The 20,135-nt window shown below is 38.3% G+C and overlaps 1 protein-coding gene across 9 annotated transcripts in view; it reads left to right on the top strand.

Moving 5' to 3' along the window:
• LOC105481342 (dedicator of cytokinesis 10) overlaps positions 1-20,135 on the top strand; it is a 281,662-nt gene that overhangs the window by 162,847 nt on the left and 98,680 nt on the right. For all 9 annotated transcript variants that reach the window (XM_071073452.1, XM_071073450.1, XM_071073451.1 and 6 more), the window contains exons 8-14: positions 4,975-5,158; positions 6,442-6,527; positions 6,842-6,925; positions 7,040-7,195; positions 16,126-16,347; positions 16,538-16,660; positions 18,465-18,547. In XM_071073452.1, the coding sequence (XP_070929553.1) occupies positions 4,975-5,158; positions 6,442-6,527; positions 6,842-6,925; positions 7,040-7,195; positions 16,126-16,347; positions 16,538-16,660; positions 18,465-18,547 (938 nt within the window). The remainder of the gene's footprint in view (positions 1-4,974; positions 5,159-6,441; positions 6,528-6,841; positions 6,926-7,039; positions 7,196-16,125; positions 16,348-16,537; positions 16,661-18,464; positions 18,548-20,135) is intronic.

Below are 20,135 nucleotides of genomic sequence, written 5' to 3'. Positions count from 1 at the left end.
CTATTTTATTTATATATATATATGTATGTGTATGTGTGTGTGTGTGTATTACATATGTTATCTTTCTGCTTATTTGCTTACTGACATTTCATTACACCAGAAGGTAAGTTCAATGAGGGAAAGCATTTTACTTGAATTTTTTCAGTTCTGTGTGACTGAAACATAGGAGGTACCCATTTAATTTTCATTGAATGAATGAACAAATAAACCTACAGAGTGGAGAGGGTTTCATGGAAGGGAGCCATCGATACCAGAAACCTGGATTTGTTGTATGATTCCCTTAAGACTCTTCTTTTGTTCCCACAAAATTCTATGCCAGATGCTAGCCACATAATAGGTGTAATTAAATATTTGGTTTGGGTAGCTTCCCTCTTTGATACTCAGTCCTCCATTGGCTTCAGTGATTTTCTTGGAGTATCTACAGTCTGGAACTTTTTCAGATGAACATTGTGGAAGCAGAACAGTTTGCCACAACTCGTTAAACATATCATGACAATAAGACTTATTCACAGGTTCCTACTATTTATGAAGTCATGTAGATATACTATGGTAAGGTTGACTGAATGAAGTAGTTGCACTGGCTGCAAAGGACACTGATACACGAGAAATAGAGGAAAATTTGGGGGGAGTAAAAAGAAGAATATGATTACTTCTTGATTACCATTTTAATGACTTAACAATTGTACTTCAAAGTTATTAAAATGTCCTATTGACATGTCCCATTGATTTTCAATTTTTGTCCTTTTTGCTGTTCTATATGACATTATCTTTGAGATTACAGACAGCGAGATCGAAAACCACTCAGACACCTTAATCTTTCCCAACATAAGCTTCTCTGGGCTGCAAATAGTTCTATTTCTCTTGAAATAGAAAAAGGTAATTTAGTTCTTGAGAAGTTTCAAATCGAATATTTGTTTTAATTATAAATGTCCCTTTTTGAGAAACAAGATTGTAATCCTTTGCTCAAATTTTTAAGAATATTTGTGATTACATTGTTGAGGCCAGCAATATTTAATTCATTTGAAGTACTGAATGCAGTTTAGACAATCAAATCAATGTTTGTTTACATTTTATAATGTTTCATTTCAAAATTTTGTTAGTATTCAGCATCTTCATTTGAAAGCAGGTTGCAGCTCAATTCACCTTTAATTTGGACCCAATATAAGCATTTTAGGTTGCTTTTTATCTCCCCGTTAACATTATTTGCAGCATCAAATTCATCAAGCAAATTCTTTCATTTGTTTGTTTTCAAGATAACACTGAGATTTGCTTGCATTTTTATATAATCAAATACTTAAAAATGTCCTAGCAAAAGTTGTGTGCCAAACTCGGGACATTTCTAGTTCTTTTATGAGTGTCTATTTCTTTCTTTTTTTTTAATTTTTTTTATTTTGAGACCGAGATCCACTCTATCACCCAGGCTGGGAGTGCAGTGGTGCAGTTTTGGCTCACTGCAACCTCCACCTCCTGGGTTCAAGTAACTTTCCTGCCTCAACCTCCCAAATAGCTGGGAATACAGGCGTGCACCACCATGCCTAGCTAATTTTTGTATTTTTAGTAGAGACAGGGTTTCACCATGTTGGCCAGCTGGTCTTAAACTCCTGGCCTCAAGTGATCTGCCCACCTTGGCCTCCCAAAGTGCTGGGATTACAGGAGTGAGCCACCGCGCCTGGCCCTGAGTGTCTGTTTTTATTCCTATTGTTTTTTGAAGGAAATTGTGCTGTGATAGGACACCTGTCTTTCCTTTTATACCTGCTCTGCAGCTATCTTGTCTTTGCCCTTAGACTGTCTATCAGTGAAGGTTACAGGCAGTTTTGTAGCCCTTCTTCATCCTAACATCCCAGAGCTGTGTGTGAGGGCACGTGGAGGACATCTACCCCAGTCCTCCTGGGCAGAGTGGGGCATCTAGGAATTTGCCTTTGGAAGGAAGCTGCCTAGATGTTTGCTTTGCACACTGAAGTTTGAGGCCATGGGCTTTCTGAGTACCCTCCACTCTGTTTACACTGCAGTCAAAATGATTTTTTCAAAATGCAACTCTGACCTTTTACTTGTCCAAATACTTGTATTCTATGTTCTCATAGAACTTAATACCTCTTTTTCAAAACATTTATACACAATTTAAGTATGTTTGTTTTCTGATATCACATTTGTCTGATTAATTGCTTAATGCCTGTCATTCCTATTCTGCAAGAGCAGGGACTCACTGTGTTTTTGTCCAAAACAAAATATGAACACAACAGATATCTCTTTGATAGTCAATTATATCACTGCGCTAAGCACTGAGGATACAAATTTAGGTTCTGCCTTTCTAAGACTTGTGGACTATAAAGAGCCAGGCCTGTGACTAAGTCATTATAAGGCAAATAAATAAATAATATTTGACAGTAATACAAAAGTATGGACAGGAGCAAAGGGCTCATCCTTGGAAGTCTAGAAAGTGATGTTTGAGCTGTGAATTTCCACATGAGGACCATAGTTAGCATTTTAGCCAATTCTTTCCCCTTCAGTTCCTGAACTTCACTTTTTCTCAAGGCTATGTGTTGCCCCACTATGTGTTCTCGAGCGCTGAGAGAAACCACAACTCCCAGGCCACAGATGCCCCTTTGTTGTGCTGGGGCAATGTCAAGAAAGGAGACCAGCATCAGTTGAGCATCTTCTGTGTCCCTGGCTCGGCGCAACGCATAAGACAGCTCAGCGGGTGGGATTAGGAGCACAGTTGTTAGAGTATATAGGGCTTATTTTCCCGTCTCTACCATTTGCTATCAATATAATCCCAAACACATTTTAATTAATCTCCCCAAAACTCAGTTTCACTACATGTGAAATGGAATAACGTGATTGGTCTGATAGGGTTGTTATGACATTTAAATTAACAGAACCAGTGTTTAGTAATTGTTGTGTTTGCACTAGTAATCTGTTGTGAATGTTGAAAGAAACAGCTATCTGGGGACAGTCTGTGAGAGTATCCCAAAGAAAGAGAACATTGCCAGAGGGGTATTAGAAATTTTTGCTTGTCACCAAGAAATAGCAATCCTGTTCTCAAAAAGAATTTCATACCTTGTTATTTAGCCACAATCCCACACCATTCATTTCATTTTATGGCTCTTCTCTTATTTGTATTCTACTTAATAGAATTGTCCTAAGTGTTAGGGTTTGCTCTGTTACAATTATGAGTAAGCTACAGGCTTTATTGATAAAAGCTGGACACCTGCATAGGAATTGCCTGGAGTAAATCAAAGATGAAATATCTTCAGTAATCTTTCCAACAACGACCCCCTTAAATAACACCAGTTTGTGTTGTTAGGGGAAAGTTTTCTCTTTAAATGTACATTCCAATCTCATGCCAGGAATATAAAATTGTATTATATATATATAACATATATATAATATACAAATAAATATATTTATATAAATATATAAAATTGTATATTTTATATATTTATATAAATATATAAAATTGTATATATATAAATATATAAAATTGTAACAATTTGTTCTTGGGTTTCCCCTGCTTTAAATGTCCCTCCCTGAACTTTCAATAGCCCACTTCTCCTTTTTACAGATTTCAAATCAGAGATCTCCTTTAGGGAAAGGCCTGACCACCCAATCTAAAGTACCTACTCATCACACTGGCTTATTTTAGTTCTCTGCAGAATGGAGAACCTTTGTTTTCCAATTGTTTGTTCATTCCTTCAACCATTCATCCATTCACCTCTTCTCTACTAGAATGTCAACTTGGAATAGGAACCTATTCTGTTCCATTCATAAAATATGACTGGTTTCGAACCCACCATTATTGAATCCTTCATGTGTCCGCACTATTACACGATCTGGTGGTTAGCAAAACTGATCCAGTCCTCACGGAGGTAGCCTTAAGGGAGACATGTATTTGTCAAAACAAACAAAAATGAATAAGCAGATAATTTCAAATCATGGTAAGTGCTCTGGAGGACCAGACCTTTGTCCTTTTGTCCTAGACTGGAAAATTGAGGAAAGTTTCAGTTGAGATCTGAAGAGTGGATACAAATCATATAAGTACATGAGGACACACACCATGCTCACTGTGCTTGTGAGAGCATGTGTGGTGGAGGGGGCCAACCTGTCTCAGGCCTTCCTTGTGGCAGCAACAAGAACATGACAAGAACACATTCAGGAACTAGAACAAGGCTTTGTGGGTTGGTCACAAAATGCAAAGTAGAGATGTCAAGTTATAGAAGAATCTGGAGGTTGGTGAAGCCAGAACCAGGAAAGGAACTGGGGTGTCACTGCACATGGATGTCATTTGAGGCCATTGGAATAGATGAGAAATAAAGGAGAGAAAGGAGTCTGAGGCATAGTCGGGATTCTCACTAGAGGTCATGAGAAGGAGGAGGAGCTGGCAGAGGAGATCAAAAAATAGCAGCCAATGAGGTGGAAGGAAAACCAGAATAGAGTGTGGTCATGGCAACTGAAGAAAGGTGACTTTCAGAAAGGAGGAGGTGGCCATCGTGTTAATTATGCTGCAAGGACAAGGAAGATATGAAGAAAGAAATAGTCCTTAAGATAGGATGGCAACACAGGGCCTGTTAGTGATCTCGGTAAGAGCTGCCTCTGGGATGTGATAGGCTCAGATGCCCACCTGGAGTGAATCACAGAACATAAGGTGAGAAAGTCCAGGCAGAAACTCAAAGAAACTCTTACAAAGAGTTGAGAATATACTCAAGCACATGCCCATGATGAAATGTTTAAGCTAACGTGTACATCCAATCAACAAAACCCTAAATAAGGTATTTCTTAGCACAAAAAGCTTTGAAAGAAACCAAACAAAATGATCAGAGCCATCTAAAATTTTGTCTTGTTTTGGAAAATCTTCTTTATGTTACCTATCTGTATGGAAAGACTTTTGGAACCTCAAGCCCACATAAATGGTCTCTCTCTTGAAGGCTTATTTTTTGGTATTCTCTTTTTTTTTCTTTCTTTCTTTTTATACCACAGAATAACAGACTAAGAAAATATGCCTTTGAATTGAAAATGAATGACCTGACCTATTTTGTGCTGGCAGCTGAAACAGAGTCAGATATGGATGAATGGATCCACACCCTCAACCGCATTCTGCAAATCAGTCCTGAGGGGCCCCACCAAGGGAGGAGGAGCACAGAGCTCACTGATCTGGGGCTGGGTGAGAGCATATGAAGCCGTCTTCCTTCCTTTGTCCAGTGTGACCTGTGTTTTTGGTTCACTCAAGCTGCTAGGCATTGTAGTCGCTGTCTGTTCTAGCTCATCCATCCTGGGGCCATTTGTTCCAAGAAATCACTAATCACTCCTAAATCTTTACTGCACAGTAATGGCCACCACACATAAGTACAATTGAGAGTCAACTCGCAATGATCTGAGGCTGTCCCCCAGCAAATGATGTTGGGAATCATTTGTCACAGCATCAAAAATGTGCTCATGTCCAATGGGACATTACCTTTTAGGGAGCATTTTGTGGTTTTCAGTCTTTCATTAAATTTAATTAATGAATCTTATGCTCTGTAAAGGCAAATATGAATTTCTTCCTGTAAGTTAAAAAGCATCTTTCATTTGTGCTTTTTGATCATACTGTGATCATCTTATATGTGAAAGTTTCAAAAATTATACATGGTAATGGAATTTTTATAAGATTATTTTTTTTTCTCCCCATCCTGATTCCTTCATAAGAGTCCACTTCATTTTATGCAAAGAGAAGGGAACAAGAGAGAGGAAAGAAAAGGTGAAAAGGAGGTTAGAAAAGCAAGCCTGTAGCTGCATAGAAGGCAAGTTCAACACCAGCAAAGTCAGTCACTCCTCCCAAAACAAAACTATTTTCAGGCATTCTGCACAGCACATGGTACATTAGAAACCAAAGCATCTTTAAGTTCTCCTAGTCTACGTCTCAGGCTCTAGAGTGAAAGAGCCATAGAATAATGTGGAAAAAAACTATTGTTGATTTTGTTGGTTTTAACACAACTACTGTATGCCATAGTAGGTGTTTTACACTTATGATTTACTTAATAATAACAACCATAGTATTAATGTTTACAGTGTCTTACAGAGTTTAAGTAGCTGAAGCAAGAAGGTGGATTCTAAATTGACAGCCTAAGAGCGAGAATTACCAAAAATACATACATATTTAAGAAAACTTTAGTATGCATTAATTAAGTAGGTCAAGACAACCCCAAGTATAAATGTAGTGTAAAAATCCAAAGTTCTTGTAGACACAAGATGGTATCATGGCAAGAATCCCAAAAATGATCCTCAGAGGGTCTGATTTCCAGGCCCAGATCACCCAGCAATGTTCAGGAGTCAGAACACAAGGAAAGTTTAGGCTCACCAACGTCCCTCTTAGCTCTTAAGTCTAACTTAGTTTTGTAAGTCACAGGCTAGAAGAATGTGTGACTCATGAGTAATATTTAATAACCTGACTTGGTATATCTTTTTAAGATTCACTGGATAATTCTGTAACTTGCGAATGCACACCAGAGGAAACAGATTCTTTAGAGAACAACCTACACCCAGACTTTGCAAAGGTAATAAAGTTGACATTGTACTTGCAAAAATGATTTGAGCTATTTGTTAGTTATGGCTTTCACGGAAAAGACGTAAATGCTTTCTTTTAAGATTTAGACTAAGAAACTAATTCGGAACTTTCCATTAACCTATGTGTTTTCATTAACATACACATAGAGCTCAAAAAGGAAAGAAACTTTTAGGAGATTTGCCAAGTGTTAGTGGGTAATACTAAAATGGTGATAATACTAAGGGGCTGCTTCTTGGCCATGTGGATGTGTCGGGCTGTATCTGGATATTTAGATACCAAGGACTAACACGATTTTCTCTGTAGTACCTCACAGAAACAGAAGATACTGTAAGAACAACTCGAAACATGGAGAGGCTAAATCTGTTCTCTCTAGATCCAGACATAGATGTAAGTCAAAATTTTTTCTAAGCAGATATGAACTTGATCCATACAGTTGGGGATTATAATTTAGCATTTCTTTTTTATATTGGATGTTTGGTGACTCATTCAAAACTTTTTTAGACCTTGAAACTCCAAAAAAAAGATCTCTTGGAACCTGAGTCTGTGATCAAACCATTTGAAGAAAAAGCTGCCAAGAGAATCATGATCATCTGTAAAACCCTCAACTTAAATCTTCAGGGATGTGTTACGGAGAATGAAAATGATCCGATAACGAATGTAAGTTTCTCCTCTGTTACATCTTATACCATTCAGCCAGCATTACACCACCCTAGTCAAAATCTCTTTTATTCCTGCTAATTCCAGGCACTGGTTTCACACTATCTAGTGTACCAGGGAACATTATTAACAGCATTTTCCCACATTACACAAGTTTACAAGTTCTAAAGTGGAACACTTTATAATACACTGTATGAATAAAGCATAATTAAATATTAATATACTATACTTTATCAATATACTGCCATAAAATTTTCCTTTTAACTTAAAGAAAAAACATTAAAGGACTGTGTTTGGGGATTTTCTATGAAATCAGCATAGTGGTTTAGAGTTTTCTATGGCATTGTGTGACTCCTCTTAGTAGTACTCAAGATGGCTTTTTTTTCTTTTGAAATGGTCTTGCTCTGTTGCCCAGGCTGGAGTGCAGTTGCGCATTGTTGCTCACTGCAGCCTCTGCTCAGTGCAGCCTCAACTTCCAGGGTTCAAGTGATCTTCCCACTGAAGGCTTCCGAGTAATGGACTACAGGCACGCACCACTGTGGCCGCCTACCTAAGTTTTTTGTGTTTCTTATACAGATGAGGTTTTGCCACAATGGCCAGACTGGTTTAGAACTCCTAGGCTCAAGCTACCTGCCTGCCTCAACTTCCCAAAGTGCTGGGATTACAGGCATGAGCTACCGCGCCTGGCTTTTACATGCATGTTTTTATTTTACTCTTTCTATATTTATCCATGTAAAAGTCATCTTTTTTTACTCTATATTTATTTTACTCTATATTTTTTTATTTTACTCTATATTTATTTTCATGTCTATTAGAGAAAAATCAAAGCTAACAAACCCTGTGACTTCCCAGCCATTATTGCTGAGGACAAATCTAAATAGTGTATCAAGTAAAATAATATTAGATGGATGTTAAATAAATACTAGCAGGATGGGACATGTTAATAGCAGAAATGACAAAGGAGCTTCACTGATATTTGTGTGAGTTCTCTTGAGAACTTCTTCTTAGTACTTCAGTGGTCAGTCCCACTGGATTGTGAATGTATGTGTGGGAAGGGAACTGTTTATGAGCATAAACGTTATTAAATGTTGAATTATTTTTACAAATCACTCATAATTCTATATCAATCTCGATTATATTAATATCCTAATCACTATAAGGCGCAGTTAATATTTTGGCATATTTCCTTTCATTATTTTTTAATGCATTCTGTTCACTTTCTGATCCATCATCCTCAGTTGTCATCTTTCACCTAAAAGAGGAAAACTGATTTCCAGATCCTTGATAGGAGTCGCATTGGCTTTCGAAGGCAGAAACCACATTAAATTTTCACTGTAAACTGGGTCCACACATGTCATGCCTTCATCTATTTATGATCCAGTGAAACTAGCCTTGTTAGTTGTGACAGTGAGTGGATGGCAGAAAGAATTAACCTTTTCAGAAGACTCTACTTGATATCGACTGACCTGTGTCTTTAGCACCTCAATGATTTGCTTTGAGCCTCCTACCCCAGGTATAGAGCAGGAAAAGGTCCATGCTGTGGACCTCTGATTTAATGAGGAGACTCAAATGGGATGTGCCGTTCTGGGATTAGATTGCCTGGCTTTCCAGCTCACAAGTTGTACCACGCTGGGCAACGGCCTACTGTCAGTCTTCACTCCTTTAAATGGAGACAGTAACAATACCTATTTCAAGTGATCACTGTGGTTACACAGGGTACCGTATCAGAGGTACTCAGACATTGCTTGGTACAAAGTAAGCGTTCATTAAATACTTAAGCGTCATCTAAATATGTGAGAAATTGCATTGAAATTTGTCAAAACTGCATGCAAGTTATTGATATTTGTGTTGATATATGTGAGATTCTTGTTGACAGGTAAGCTAACATGGAAATGTGTCACCAATAAGAATCTTGTTGAAAAATGAAGCTCTTTTATATTCTATAACTTTAACTTTGTACTAGGTGTGAGTAGAAATGAAAGTAGGTGAAGTCAGGTTTATTCATTCTCCAAATATACTTATTCCATGTGTCTCCTGTGAGCCAGACTTGTCCTAAGAACTGGGAAAACAGGAAGTAAGTAGATAAGCAAGGTCCCCAGTGTCTTGAAAATCAGATTCTTTTTTAAAACAGCAGAAAGCAAACAAAAAAACGAACGATTTAAGTGCACATTATTCCAAGTTCTTTAAAAGAAATAAATATGGAGAGATGTGTTCCAGAGGAATGCAGGAAAGGGTTACTTTAGACAGGACAGTCACCTCTCTGCAGAGGTGATTTTGAACAGAGACCTAAGGGTTGGGAAGCATAAAAACGCAGGTCAGGGGCGAACATTCTAGGCAGAAGAAAGAGAAGTACAAATGCACTGAGACAGATAAGCTTTAGCAAGTTCTAGGAAGTGAAAAGAGTTAGGGAGGTGAAGGACATACCAAGATGACGTAGGAGAAACAGAGATAAGATGATGTAGGGCCTTAAGCCACAGTGAAGAGTTTGAATTTATCGTAAGTGTGAGTGGACGCTATTCAATGGTTTAAAGCACTTTAAAAACAAGGTTTAAAACAAAACAAAGAAACAAACGAAAACGCAAGAGTTGTCCAAGAAAGGAGGCTACTACCACCGTTTATTGCATGTCTTGAACAAGGGCTGGCAAGGGAGAAGGAGAGAAATGGGTGGATTGGACTGGTGTTTTGTAAATTGAGCTGATAGGTTTTCCTGATGTGTTGGATATACTGGATGATGGAAAAATAAATCTCAAGAATGAGTACTGGTTTTTGCTTTGGACAGCTTTACACACGATGATGCCATTTACTAAAATGGTAACACTCGAGAGAGATTTGCACAATACAAGTCAAAAATACCATTATGAACATGTTTCACTTGTTGGGACGATTAGATATCCAAAGAGAGATATCTTAGGAACAGATTCAAATGCAAGTTTGGCGGCCAGGCATGTTGGCTCATGCCTGTAATCCCAGCATTTTGGGAGGCCAAGGCAGGCAGATCACCTGAGGTCAGGAGTTCGAGACCAGCCTGTCCAACATGGTGAAACCCTGTCTCTACAAAAAATACAAAAATTATCTGGACATGGTGGTACATGCCTGTAATCCCAGCTACTTGGGAGGCTGAGGCAGGAGAATCACTTGAACCCAGGAGGTAGAGGTTGCAGTAAGCCGAGATCACACCACTGCACTCCAGCCTGGGTGACACAGTGAAACTCTGTCTCAAAAAAAAAAAAAAAAAAAAAAAAATGGAGTGGCCATGAATGGAAACACAAATTTGGAAGTCTAGTTCAGACAATAATGTTGTGGGGCGGGGATCTAAAAATGTCTATGACCATAGAGAAGGGGCCAGAAAATAAATAAAATATCTGAAGGATGAATAGAGAAGTGACCAAAGAAGTCTAAGCAGAAATGGCTGTTGGGATAAAGATAAACCAAGGAATACTGTATCATGAAACCAACAGCGAATGGGTAGCTGTGGTAGTGGTGCCAAGAAGCTGAGGAACATGAAGTGAAAGAGGAGTCTATCCGGTAGATATGGCAAAGTGGAGGATGTTGTGGACTATGGCAAGAGCAACTCCCATAGAGTGGAAAGTGTTAAAAGTAATCTGATCATGCCTTCATGCAGGATTTTAAAATAAAAACAAAACAAAAATCTAGAAACTTAGTCCTTGGAACCATTTGGAAATACCTGTATTAGTCTGTTCTCACGCTGCTAATAAAGACATACCCAAGACTGTGTAATTTATAAAGGAAGGAGGTTTACTTGACTCACAGTTCAGCATGACTGGTGAGGCCTCAGGAAACTTACAATCATCACCGAAGGGGAATCAAACATGTCCTTCTTCACATGGCAGCAGCAAAGGGAAATGCCAAGCAAAAAGGGGAAAAGCCCCTTATAAAACCATCAGATCTTGTGAGAACTCACTCACTATCACGGTAACAGCATGAGGGTAACTGCCCCCATAATCCAATTACCTCCCACTGGGTCCCTCTCATGACACGTGAGGATTATGAGAACTACAATTTAAGATGAGATTTGGGTGGGGACACAGCCAAACCATATCATTACCTCAAATGGTAATGTCACTTAGTCACCTTGTTAAATAAAAATAGATGCTTTTTTTTTACCTAGAACATTTTTAAATGCAATTTAGAAACTGAACATCAAAGATAGTGGGCTTTTTTTTCTACTGCCAGGGGCATATGACTCCTTCCACATGAATTCCTTTCTTTGTACTAAGATGCATATTCAGAAGCCAAATGCTTGTATTTAGACCAATCTCCCCAGGCAAGAGAACAGGGCCAAGTACAGAGACCCAAGTTAGTGTGTCTTTTGGTATCTGTCAGACTGAAGGGTTAAGTTGATTTGGAGTGTTTTGTATGTCGGTGTTGTTTTTCATTTTACAGTTGATACATATGTTGAAAAACTAGGAAATTACTTTAGAAAAATAATTTCATTGTGCCTATGAGCAATAATACAAAAAATAATGTCAGCCTCACCTTCACAGCAGTTTGTTATTTAAGGTCATTGTTTTTTAAAAATCATTGCTTATTTATTCAATGACACTCTTTCCTTAATGAAACTATTTTTAAACTCATTGTTCTTAATTCAATGAGCATGTTTTAAATTAATTGAAGTATTTCTCCAAGTTGCTTAGGAGCCAACTACTGCATTTAATGAATGAGATTCTAAAGACTCCCTGAAATAACATCCTCGTGATGAGAAAACAATGTTTGACAGCATGTAATTTTTTAGTCAGTAAATTGAAAACCAAATTCAAGTTGATGGTTTTATAGTATAAAATATTTCTTTGAAAATAGAAATTGACTCCAAAAATCTGAACTAATAAAGCTACATCACAGTAGAACTACATTTAAAATTTTATCGTTGAGTTTTTTTCAGAAGAGTACAGAATTCTAAACACAAGAAACCTATGAATTAATTTGTTAGGCTTTGCAGAGCTTTGTTAAACAAATCCTCACTGAAAAGACAGTGATTTGACATTTATTTTGAAAAGGTGGATTGGAAGAAAGAAATGAATCACCACATGAGCTTTAATTTTTGATGGGTTATCAAAGTAGGTATTTATTTCCATTCACAAGTAGAAATGAAAATCAAAATGCAACAATTCAGGAAAAAATAATAAGGGTTTTGCTTTGACCTTCAATGTGTTTTGAGTTCTCACTTGAGTTATTTTTCTGTAATTTTTGCATTTTTCAACTTTTGGCAGACTACCACTACCACAAAACAAGAGTTTTTCTAAATTAATTTAAATTGGTATACTATAAACTTTTACTTTGTAATTGCTTTATATTTTTAAAAATAATTTACTGAATTATTTCATATGCAAAAACTTTTTTCTAACAGTAAAGGAGCTGGCAAGTATTGCTAATATTAAGAAATTGAACTTGTCCCCTTGGTATAAACTAGTCACATTACTACATTTCAAAGACAGGAGATACCGTTAAGCATTTAACAAAACCCACAGTATGAGTGAGTCTGTATAATAATAAACTGGATCACAATATGGTGTTTCACTATAATCTGTTTGTCCATAGAATACTAGTAGAGATTGGCATCAACTCAAAATTAAGTAGCATTTTAAAACAGTAAAAATGCTAGTTTTTATAGGCGTATTCCAATTTTAACCACATAAATGTATAACTACATATATGTGCATGTATTCAATATATGTATATATGTACATATATGTATGTAATTACATATGCATATATTAATTTGGTCTTTATCTCTGTTGTGAGATTTTTCTAGTTGACCATTCTTTCCTTCTTGAATCTTTCTTAGCTTCTGTAATACTCTGGCAGCATTTTAAAATTTTTTATTTGTTTTTTAAATTTTTTCCCTATTTCCCAATCTGTTTTATAAGTTGTCTTCCCTACTCCCATCTCCATCCTTTGCATGTTGATACTTTCCAGAATCCTGTTCTGATTTTCTTCTATTTCATGGATTCAACAGGACCCCACACACAAAAAAACTCTCAAGTCCAGCTCTCCAGTCAAGTTTCCTTGACTCGGCTCAATACACACATCCAGCTGCCACTGGGATGTCCCGCAGATGACTTTCTATGTCTCATTTAGAATTCATCTTTGTATCTTTATCCCCTATATCAACCAATGGTATGATCATGCACTTCATTTCTTTTATCCTCAAACCTGGGAATTTTCTGTATTCATGCCCCTGTGAAACTTTTTCTCCAATCAACCAATACAAACACATGCAAAGAATAACCAAGCTCTTTGGTCATACTTCCTTAATGTTTCTCAAATGCCTCTCCCACAAACACTTCCTACCAATTTTTCTTTTTGCTTCCACTCTGATCCCACTCTAATGTTCCTTTCCTATGCTCTTTGATGTCTTATGTCTTTGCACATGTCCCACACCCTACCTAGAAATCCCTTCTAACCAATTCTTTACCTAATTCCTACTTCTTTCAAACTTGACCAAGAAATTTCTCCTTCTTCCCATCTTCCCTAACTTTCCCATTTTCACATCTTCCGCTTCCTTCCTAGCCTGGGGACAAGAGGTTAAGAGGAAAGCCACATAGAGGCTTGAATTTGGGTGAGCACCCAAGAATTGATGGGGAGAGAAAGCCATGAAGAGGAACAGAAGCAGTCTGTCCTGGATGTGTTGGGATACAGGTGCAGGGCAGCCCAGAGGAGGCAATTAGAAAAGATGGCTGGTATGGTTGGGAGACTGGTTACTTTGAATCAATAAGTAACTGGTGGAACAAGTAAGTAAACAGATTCATGGTAATGAGATCCTGGGTTCTCACTGTTGGAGGACCTACTTACCAATATAAAAAATGGGAAGGCTAGAATGAACCCTTGAGTGTTTGTATTGGAAGCAGAGGTATAAACATGAACTAATTGGTTTTTAATAAGTATTCATACACAGATAGAGATAAATTATGTGTGTGTGTGTGTGTGTGTGTGTGTGTGTGTATTTCTTACCTCCGTATGATGGGAGGGCACAGAAGCAATGATATCCCAGTGACAGTGAACACAACAAGCACCCAGATCGTCGTTTGTAAATGTCACCCTCACTATAAGGAACCAGGGCTCCCTGGAGAAATATCTGGAGCATGAGAAGTATAGGATAAGTCTGGAACATACTATTTGATAAAGAAGTACTCAAAAAATGATGGAGACTTGCCAAAAAAATACCCAGAAGTTAACTTGAATGAATGCCTCTAGCCAAATCTGGGACAATTTCAGCATCACACTAACACTAATTATTGTAAGAGCAAAACCCATTGAGTAAAACGGTAATCCATGAGTCTATACTTGTATTAATAAATTAATTAATTAATATCAAAATAAGGGAGAAGGGGAAGTTCATCCTTATGATGGAATACTAGCTAATACGTGTAGAAAGAATGGTGGAACTGAAAAATCACCATTGGCCACCATTGTGGTGGTAGTTGACTGCAATGGAAGTTATCAATGGAGATGAAGACTAGGGTGGGTTGTGTTTAATGAGTAGCAAGACATGAGGGTAATCTCAGAACATATTTCCACAAATACAAATCAATTGCCAAAGGGAAAATGGTGACCTTTATAATGGAGAAAACCAGCAGATAAGGTTAACGTCACAGCTGCTGAAGGAGTTGACACTGTGTGCTCTTGAAACAATGAAGTATGAAAATCAAGCATCGATCCGAGATTGTACTGCCGTAAAAGCATGACCTGAATCCTGTCATGAGGACACACACAACAGACCCAGATTGAATGTATGTCAGAATGTATGTCCTGTACTCTTTGAAAGGCCAAAAACCTGAAAGAGAGAAAAAGACTGAGGAACAGTTTTGACTGAAGTAAATTGAAGGGAAATAGCAGAAAAACATAATGAGTAGTCCTAGATGGGATTCTGGACCAGAAAGAAAAACAGAGACATTGTTGAGTCAACTGGCGGCACTGAAAGGAGCATGCGAGTTGCACAGTGGTTTTAGGCCCATATCACTTTCCTGACTTGGATGGCTGCACAGTGATTAGGCAGGTGAGTGTCCTCATTTGGGGGAAACACTCACCGGAGTATTTAGGGGAGGAATAATACTGGAAACTTGCTCTCAAAGCATTCACACTGGTTATAATAGGTGACTGCGTGAGCGAGAGCGAGTGCGTGTGTGTGTGAGAGAGAGAGAGACAGACAGGGAGAGAGACAGAGAGAGAAACAGGAGGTTAAGAGTTGAATCCGGGCAAGGGGGGTAAATAAGGTGGTTTTATGCACCTTATACACAACCTTTCTCTCTATTCAAAATTATTTCAAGATAAGAGAAAAAATAGTATCTGTTTTAACAATTCAACTAAGATATCAACTCATCTTGGGAAACTTCCCGCCCTCTCTGCCAACAGACTCCCTCACAACCTGATGCTCCCCTACCTGCTTGCCACAGTGTTTTGTGCTTTAATATGTATCTGTGACACTAATGTGTTAGGAGTGCCTTAGAACAGTGCAAAACACATAGTAAATGCTCAACAACTGTCAGCTATTAATTATGTTTCTATCAAGCTGTGATAAAAAACAGAGACGTGGTTGGTTTAGTGAAGTCCAACCACAGTGCAGTCTGGAAACTTCTAGGATTTCATTACAGATTTTCAAGGGCCTGGGAGACTGAGGTGGCATGTGTTTTCTAAGACTGTAAGGGAAATAACTGGAAGGATTTGTAAGGCCCAACCATGCATGTAAAAGCAACATAAAGAAGAGTTCTTGGCAGGGAAACGAAAGAACCAATGAGATACAGTACTAGGATCTAAGGCACTTGCTGGAGGACAGGATTCCGGGTCACTGAGTCAAGGGGAGCTTGCCTGCTGCATTTATTTTATCTACTGCTTTGTTAAATGATGTACTAACGAGGCTGTCGCATGGATAATGATTTTATGTCAAAAACATCTGTTCTTTCTTTTTCATGCAGATTGAGCCTTTTTTTGTGAGTGTGGCACTTTATGACCTCAGAGACAGCAGGAAGATTTCTGCTGATTTTCACGTGGATCTAAACCATGCTGCTGTCAGACAGATGCTCTTGGGGGCTTCTGTGGCTTTGGAAAATGGCAACATCGACACCATCACGCCAAGACAATCAGAAGAACCTCACATCAAGGGACTTCCGGAGGAATGGCTAAAATTTCCAAAGCAGGTGGCACTTTGTTTACTTGTGATGAGATGGAAAATGCGTGTACCATTATTCTTACCAATAGAGCACATAAGATGAGCAATTTCCTGAATAAAAATTCCCTTAAAGCTGTCCTTTTTTGAAAAAGTGGAATTTTGTAAATGTCTACAATGTGATTTCTTCCATGCTTATTAGCTGCTTTCTTTGTACACAGGCTGTATTTTCTGTAAGCAATCCACATTCTGAAATTGTTCTGGTGGCCAAAATTGAAAAAGTCTTGATGGGAAACATTGCAAGTGGTGCCGAACCTTATGTTAAAAACCCAGACTCCAACAAGGTAATGTATAATCTTATAAATAACTTCATTTGCTTTTGCTTTTTCTTTTTTAATGGAGTCTCTCTCTGTTGCCCAGGCTGGAGTGCAATGGTGTGATCTCGGCTCACTGCAACTTCCACCTCCTGAGTTCAAGTGATTCTCCTGCCTCAGCCTCCCCAGTAGCTGGGATTACAGGCGCATGCCACCACGCCTGCCTAATTTTTTGTATTTTATAGTAGAAACGGGGTTTCACCATGTTGGTCAGGCTGGTCTCAAACTCCTGACTTCAAGTGACCAGCCTGCCTTGGGCTCTCAAAGTGCTGGGATTACAGGCCATGAGCCACTGCGCCCAGCCAACTTCATTTGCTTTTAAGAAAGAAGGCCACACTTTGAATTATCAAATTTGTGTATCTTGAAATACTTATTGGTGAAATGAATATCCACCAGAAATTTTTTTAAGTATATCTTTTTGCTTTATGTTCTTTTGATCTGGTAATTTTTGATCTCTGAGAATCTAATGGTAGAAATAAATTCAAATGTGGACAAAGCTTTCACTCCAAGGGTCAGAGTATTAGTAATAATGAAACCTTAGGAATAATCTTAGTAAAAGCAAGTGAATGAGACATCAGCAATGCTGATGATGAACAAAGTGAGATAAATAATTGTATATCAAATTATAATATCACTTAAGTGAAAAAAGGAACAGGAAAGAGAATACTGTGCTTTGAATGGTGGAACTACAGGTAATATGTTTCTACTTCCTTCTTTTCTATTAGATTTTCTTTAATAATCAAATATTACTGTTTAATAGAAAATAAATATTAAGGCCGGGCGCGGCAGCTCACGCCTGTAATCCCAACACTTTGGGAGGCCAAGGCGGATGGATTACGAGGTCAGGAGATAGAGACCATCCTGGCTAACACGGTGAAACCCGGTCTCTACTAAAAATGCAAAAAACTAGCTGGATGTGGTGACAGGTGCCTGTAGTCCCAGCTACTCGGGAGGCTGAGGCAGGAGAATGGCGTGAACCCAGGAGGTGGAGCTTGCAGTGAGCCAAGATCGCGCCACTGCACTCCAGCCTGGGCGACAGAGGGAGACTCCGTCTAAAAAAAAAAAGAAAAGAAGTATTAAAAGTCTATATTTTCCATGCCAAAGAAATATACTGAGGAAATAGCTTACAAGAATTGAATCTGAGCATGTATGACAATTTAGAAAGAAGTTTAACATATTTATGAGAGTCCCATAATTCAGTGTTTGGCAAACTACGGTGTGCAGCCCAAATCCAGCCTACCATCTGTTTTGATAAAGTTTTAATGAAACACAGTCACATTCATTTGTGGATTGTCTATGGCCACTTCCCTGCTACAGAAACAGAGTTGAAAATTTGTGACAGAGACTATATGGCCCATGAAACCCAATGTGTTTACTATATGACACTTTATAGAACCAGTCTCCTGCCCTCTGTCATTACAAATAAAAGGGATATAGAATAGACTGTAAATGTAAAGTTGCTAATACTTTCCGTTCAAGATTTTAAAATCTTTTAAGTAAAAAAAAAAAAAAAAGGAAAAAAGTTGATATTCCAAGACATGGATATTTTCTACATTTGAAATCTCCAAACTTAAAAGAAACAAAGAAAAATATTATACAATAGTTTGAACACAGATGGACACCATTTGGCTCTTTATAAGGTAATATGGGCTAGTAAGACAGAGTTATGCTGAGTTTCAGCATAAAATAATATGAAAAAGTATTTAGTATTATTTTATATGTACAGTTTGTAAAGTGCTATTCTAAACAATATTTGTATTTATTTTTTCTTTAGTATGCACAAAAGATACTAAAATCCAACAGACAGTTCTGCGGCAAATTGGGAAAATACCGTATGCCTTTCGCCTGGGCAGTAAGGTAAGTCGACAGTTACAGCCAACAGACCAGAAATACATTTAATAGTGGCATTGGAAGCTTCAGTTTTGAACATTTTTGTGTTGCCTATTATTTTTAATGTGTCTACACCTGGAAAAATGCTAATATGGTCATCTTCATAAACATCTTGAGCTTCCCTGAGAATACATTTCACAAGACAGTTTAGCAATACAGTTTATAATAGAGGGCCGTGACACATGTGCCGTGCGTGCGTGACCAGATATGCTATGGGTTCTTGGTAGATATCAAATCAATGTCATAAATTGTTTTTTTTGGTTTGTTTGTTTTGTTTTTTTTTTTTTTTTGAGGCGGAGTCTCGCTCTGTCGCCCAGGCTGGAGTGCAGTGGCGCGATCTCGGCTCACTGCAAGCTCCGCCTCCCGGGTTCCCGCCATTCTCCTGCCTCAGCCTCCCGAGTAGCTGGGACTACAGGCGCCGCCACCACGCCCGGCTAATTTTTTTGTATTTTTAGTGGAGACGGGGTTTCATTGTGTTAGCCAGGATGGTCTCGATCTCCTGACCTCGTGATCCGCCCGCCTCGGCCTCCCAAAGTGCTGGGATTACAGGCTTGAGCCACCGCGCCCGGCCCATAAATTGTTTATTATGTGTATTTGACTTAACAAATCTTTGACATTATGTCAGTCTTGAGAGTCTGGTGTGCCTAAAATTCAGATAGCTGCACTATGATTTCTTATGCAGCTGCATGTTTCCATCTATGCGTAGAGCTCAGGTCTATATATGGATGTCCAAAGGAAACCATCAAACCAATCATTTAAACTCATTTTGATTTTGATACTGTTTAGCCTAGCCAAATGTATCAGTACCAGTTGCCTCTCTGAAAGAAAGGCTGAGTTCTGTGGACATAGATGGACACATCATTCACTTGGATGCATAACCTCTTCATGAAGAACCATAATTGCTTTTCAGAACTGTTTAATATCATCAATTATTATTGTCCTCCTCAATCTCTTTACATCTTTATTAGTATAAGAATTTCTTAAGTGAGGAAGAGCCTGGCATAGACTCATAAGGCTAAAAGGTCAGCAATGTACACATTGAATGAACTAAGAAAGATTAGAGCTACCGGCCGGGCATGGTAGCTCACACCTGTAATCCCAGCACTTTGGGAGGCCGAGACAGGCAGATCCCGAGGTCAGGAGTTCGAGACCAGCCTGGCCAACATGGTGAAACCCCGTCTCTCTAAAAATACAAAAATTAGCCAGGTGTGGTGGCAAATAATACAGCCCATCAAATATTCATTTGAACTTTGGTAACATTATCTCAATGTATCCAACTTTAACATCCAGAAGGACGAGAGAACCTATTAATTATGCCATTTTTAAGTCTCACAGTTCCCAGTGATGTATATTCAGAGTAAACTCACCAATATCTGTCATAATTTTGAGGTTGTTATTTGAAGTTGGAGATGAGTAGGTGTAGGAAGGAGAAATGTGGAAGTTTGGGCAGCAGTAAACCAAGATAGATTCATGCAGTCTCCAGGAATTAGTTTGCCCTAAGGCAGTGCCATAGCAAGGGAGGGAGAGTCTAGGCCTGGGAGTCTGATAAACATTG

The sequence above is a fragment of the Macaca nemestrina genome, chromosome 11 (assembly GCF_043159975.1).
Source record: "Macaca nemestrina isolate mMacNem1 chromosome 11, mMacNem.hap1, whole genome shotgun sequence".
In the NCBI taxonomy this organism is placed as follows: domain Eukaryota; kingdom Metazoa; phylum Chordata; class Mammalia; order Primates; family Cercopithecidae; genus Macaca; species Macaca nemestrina.
Note: the sequence above shows the minus strand (reverse complement) of the source record. Positions and strands in the feature narration are given on the sequence as shown.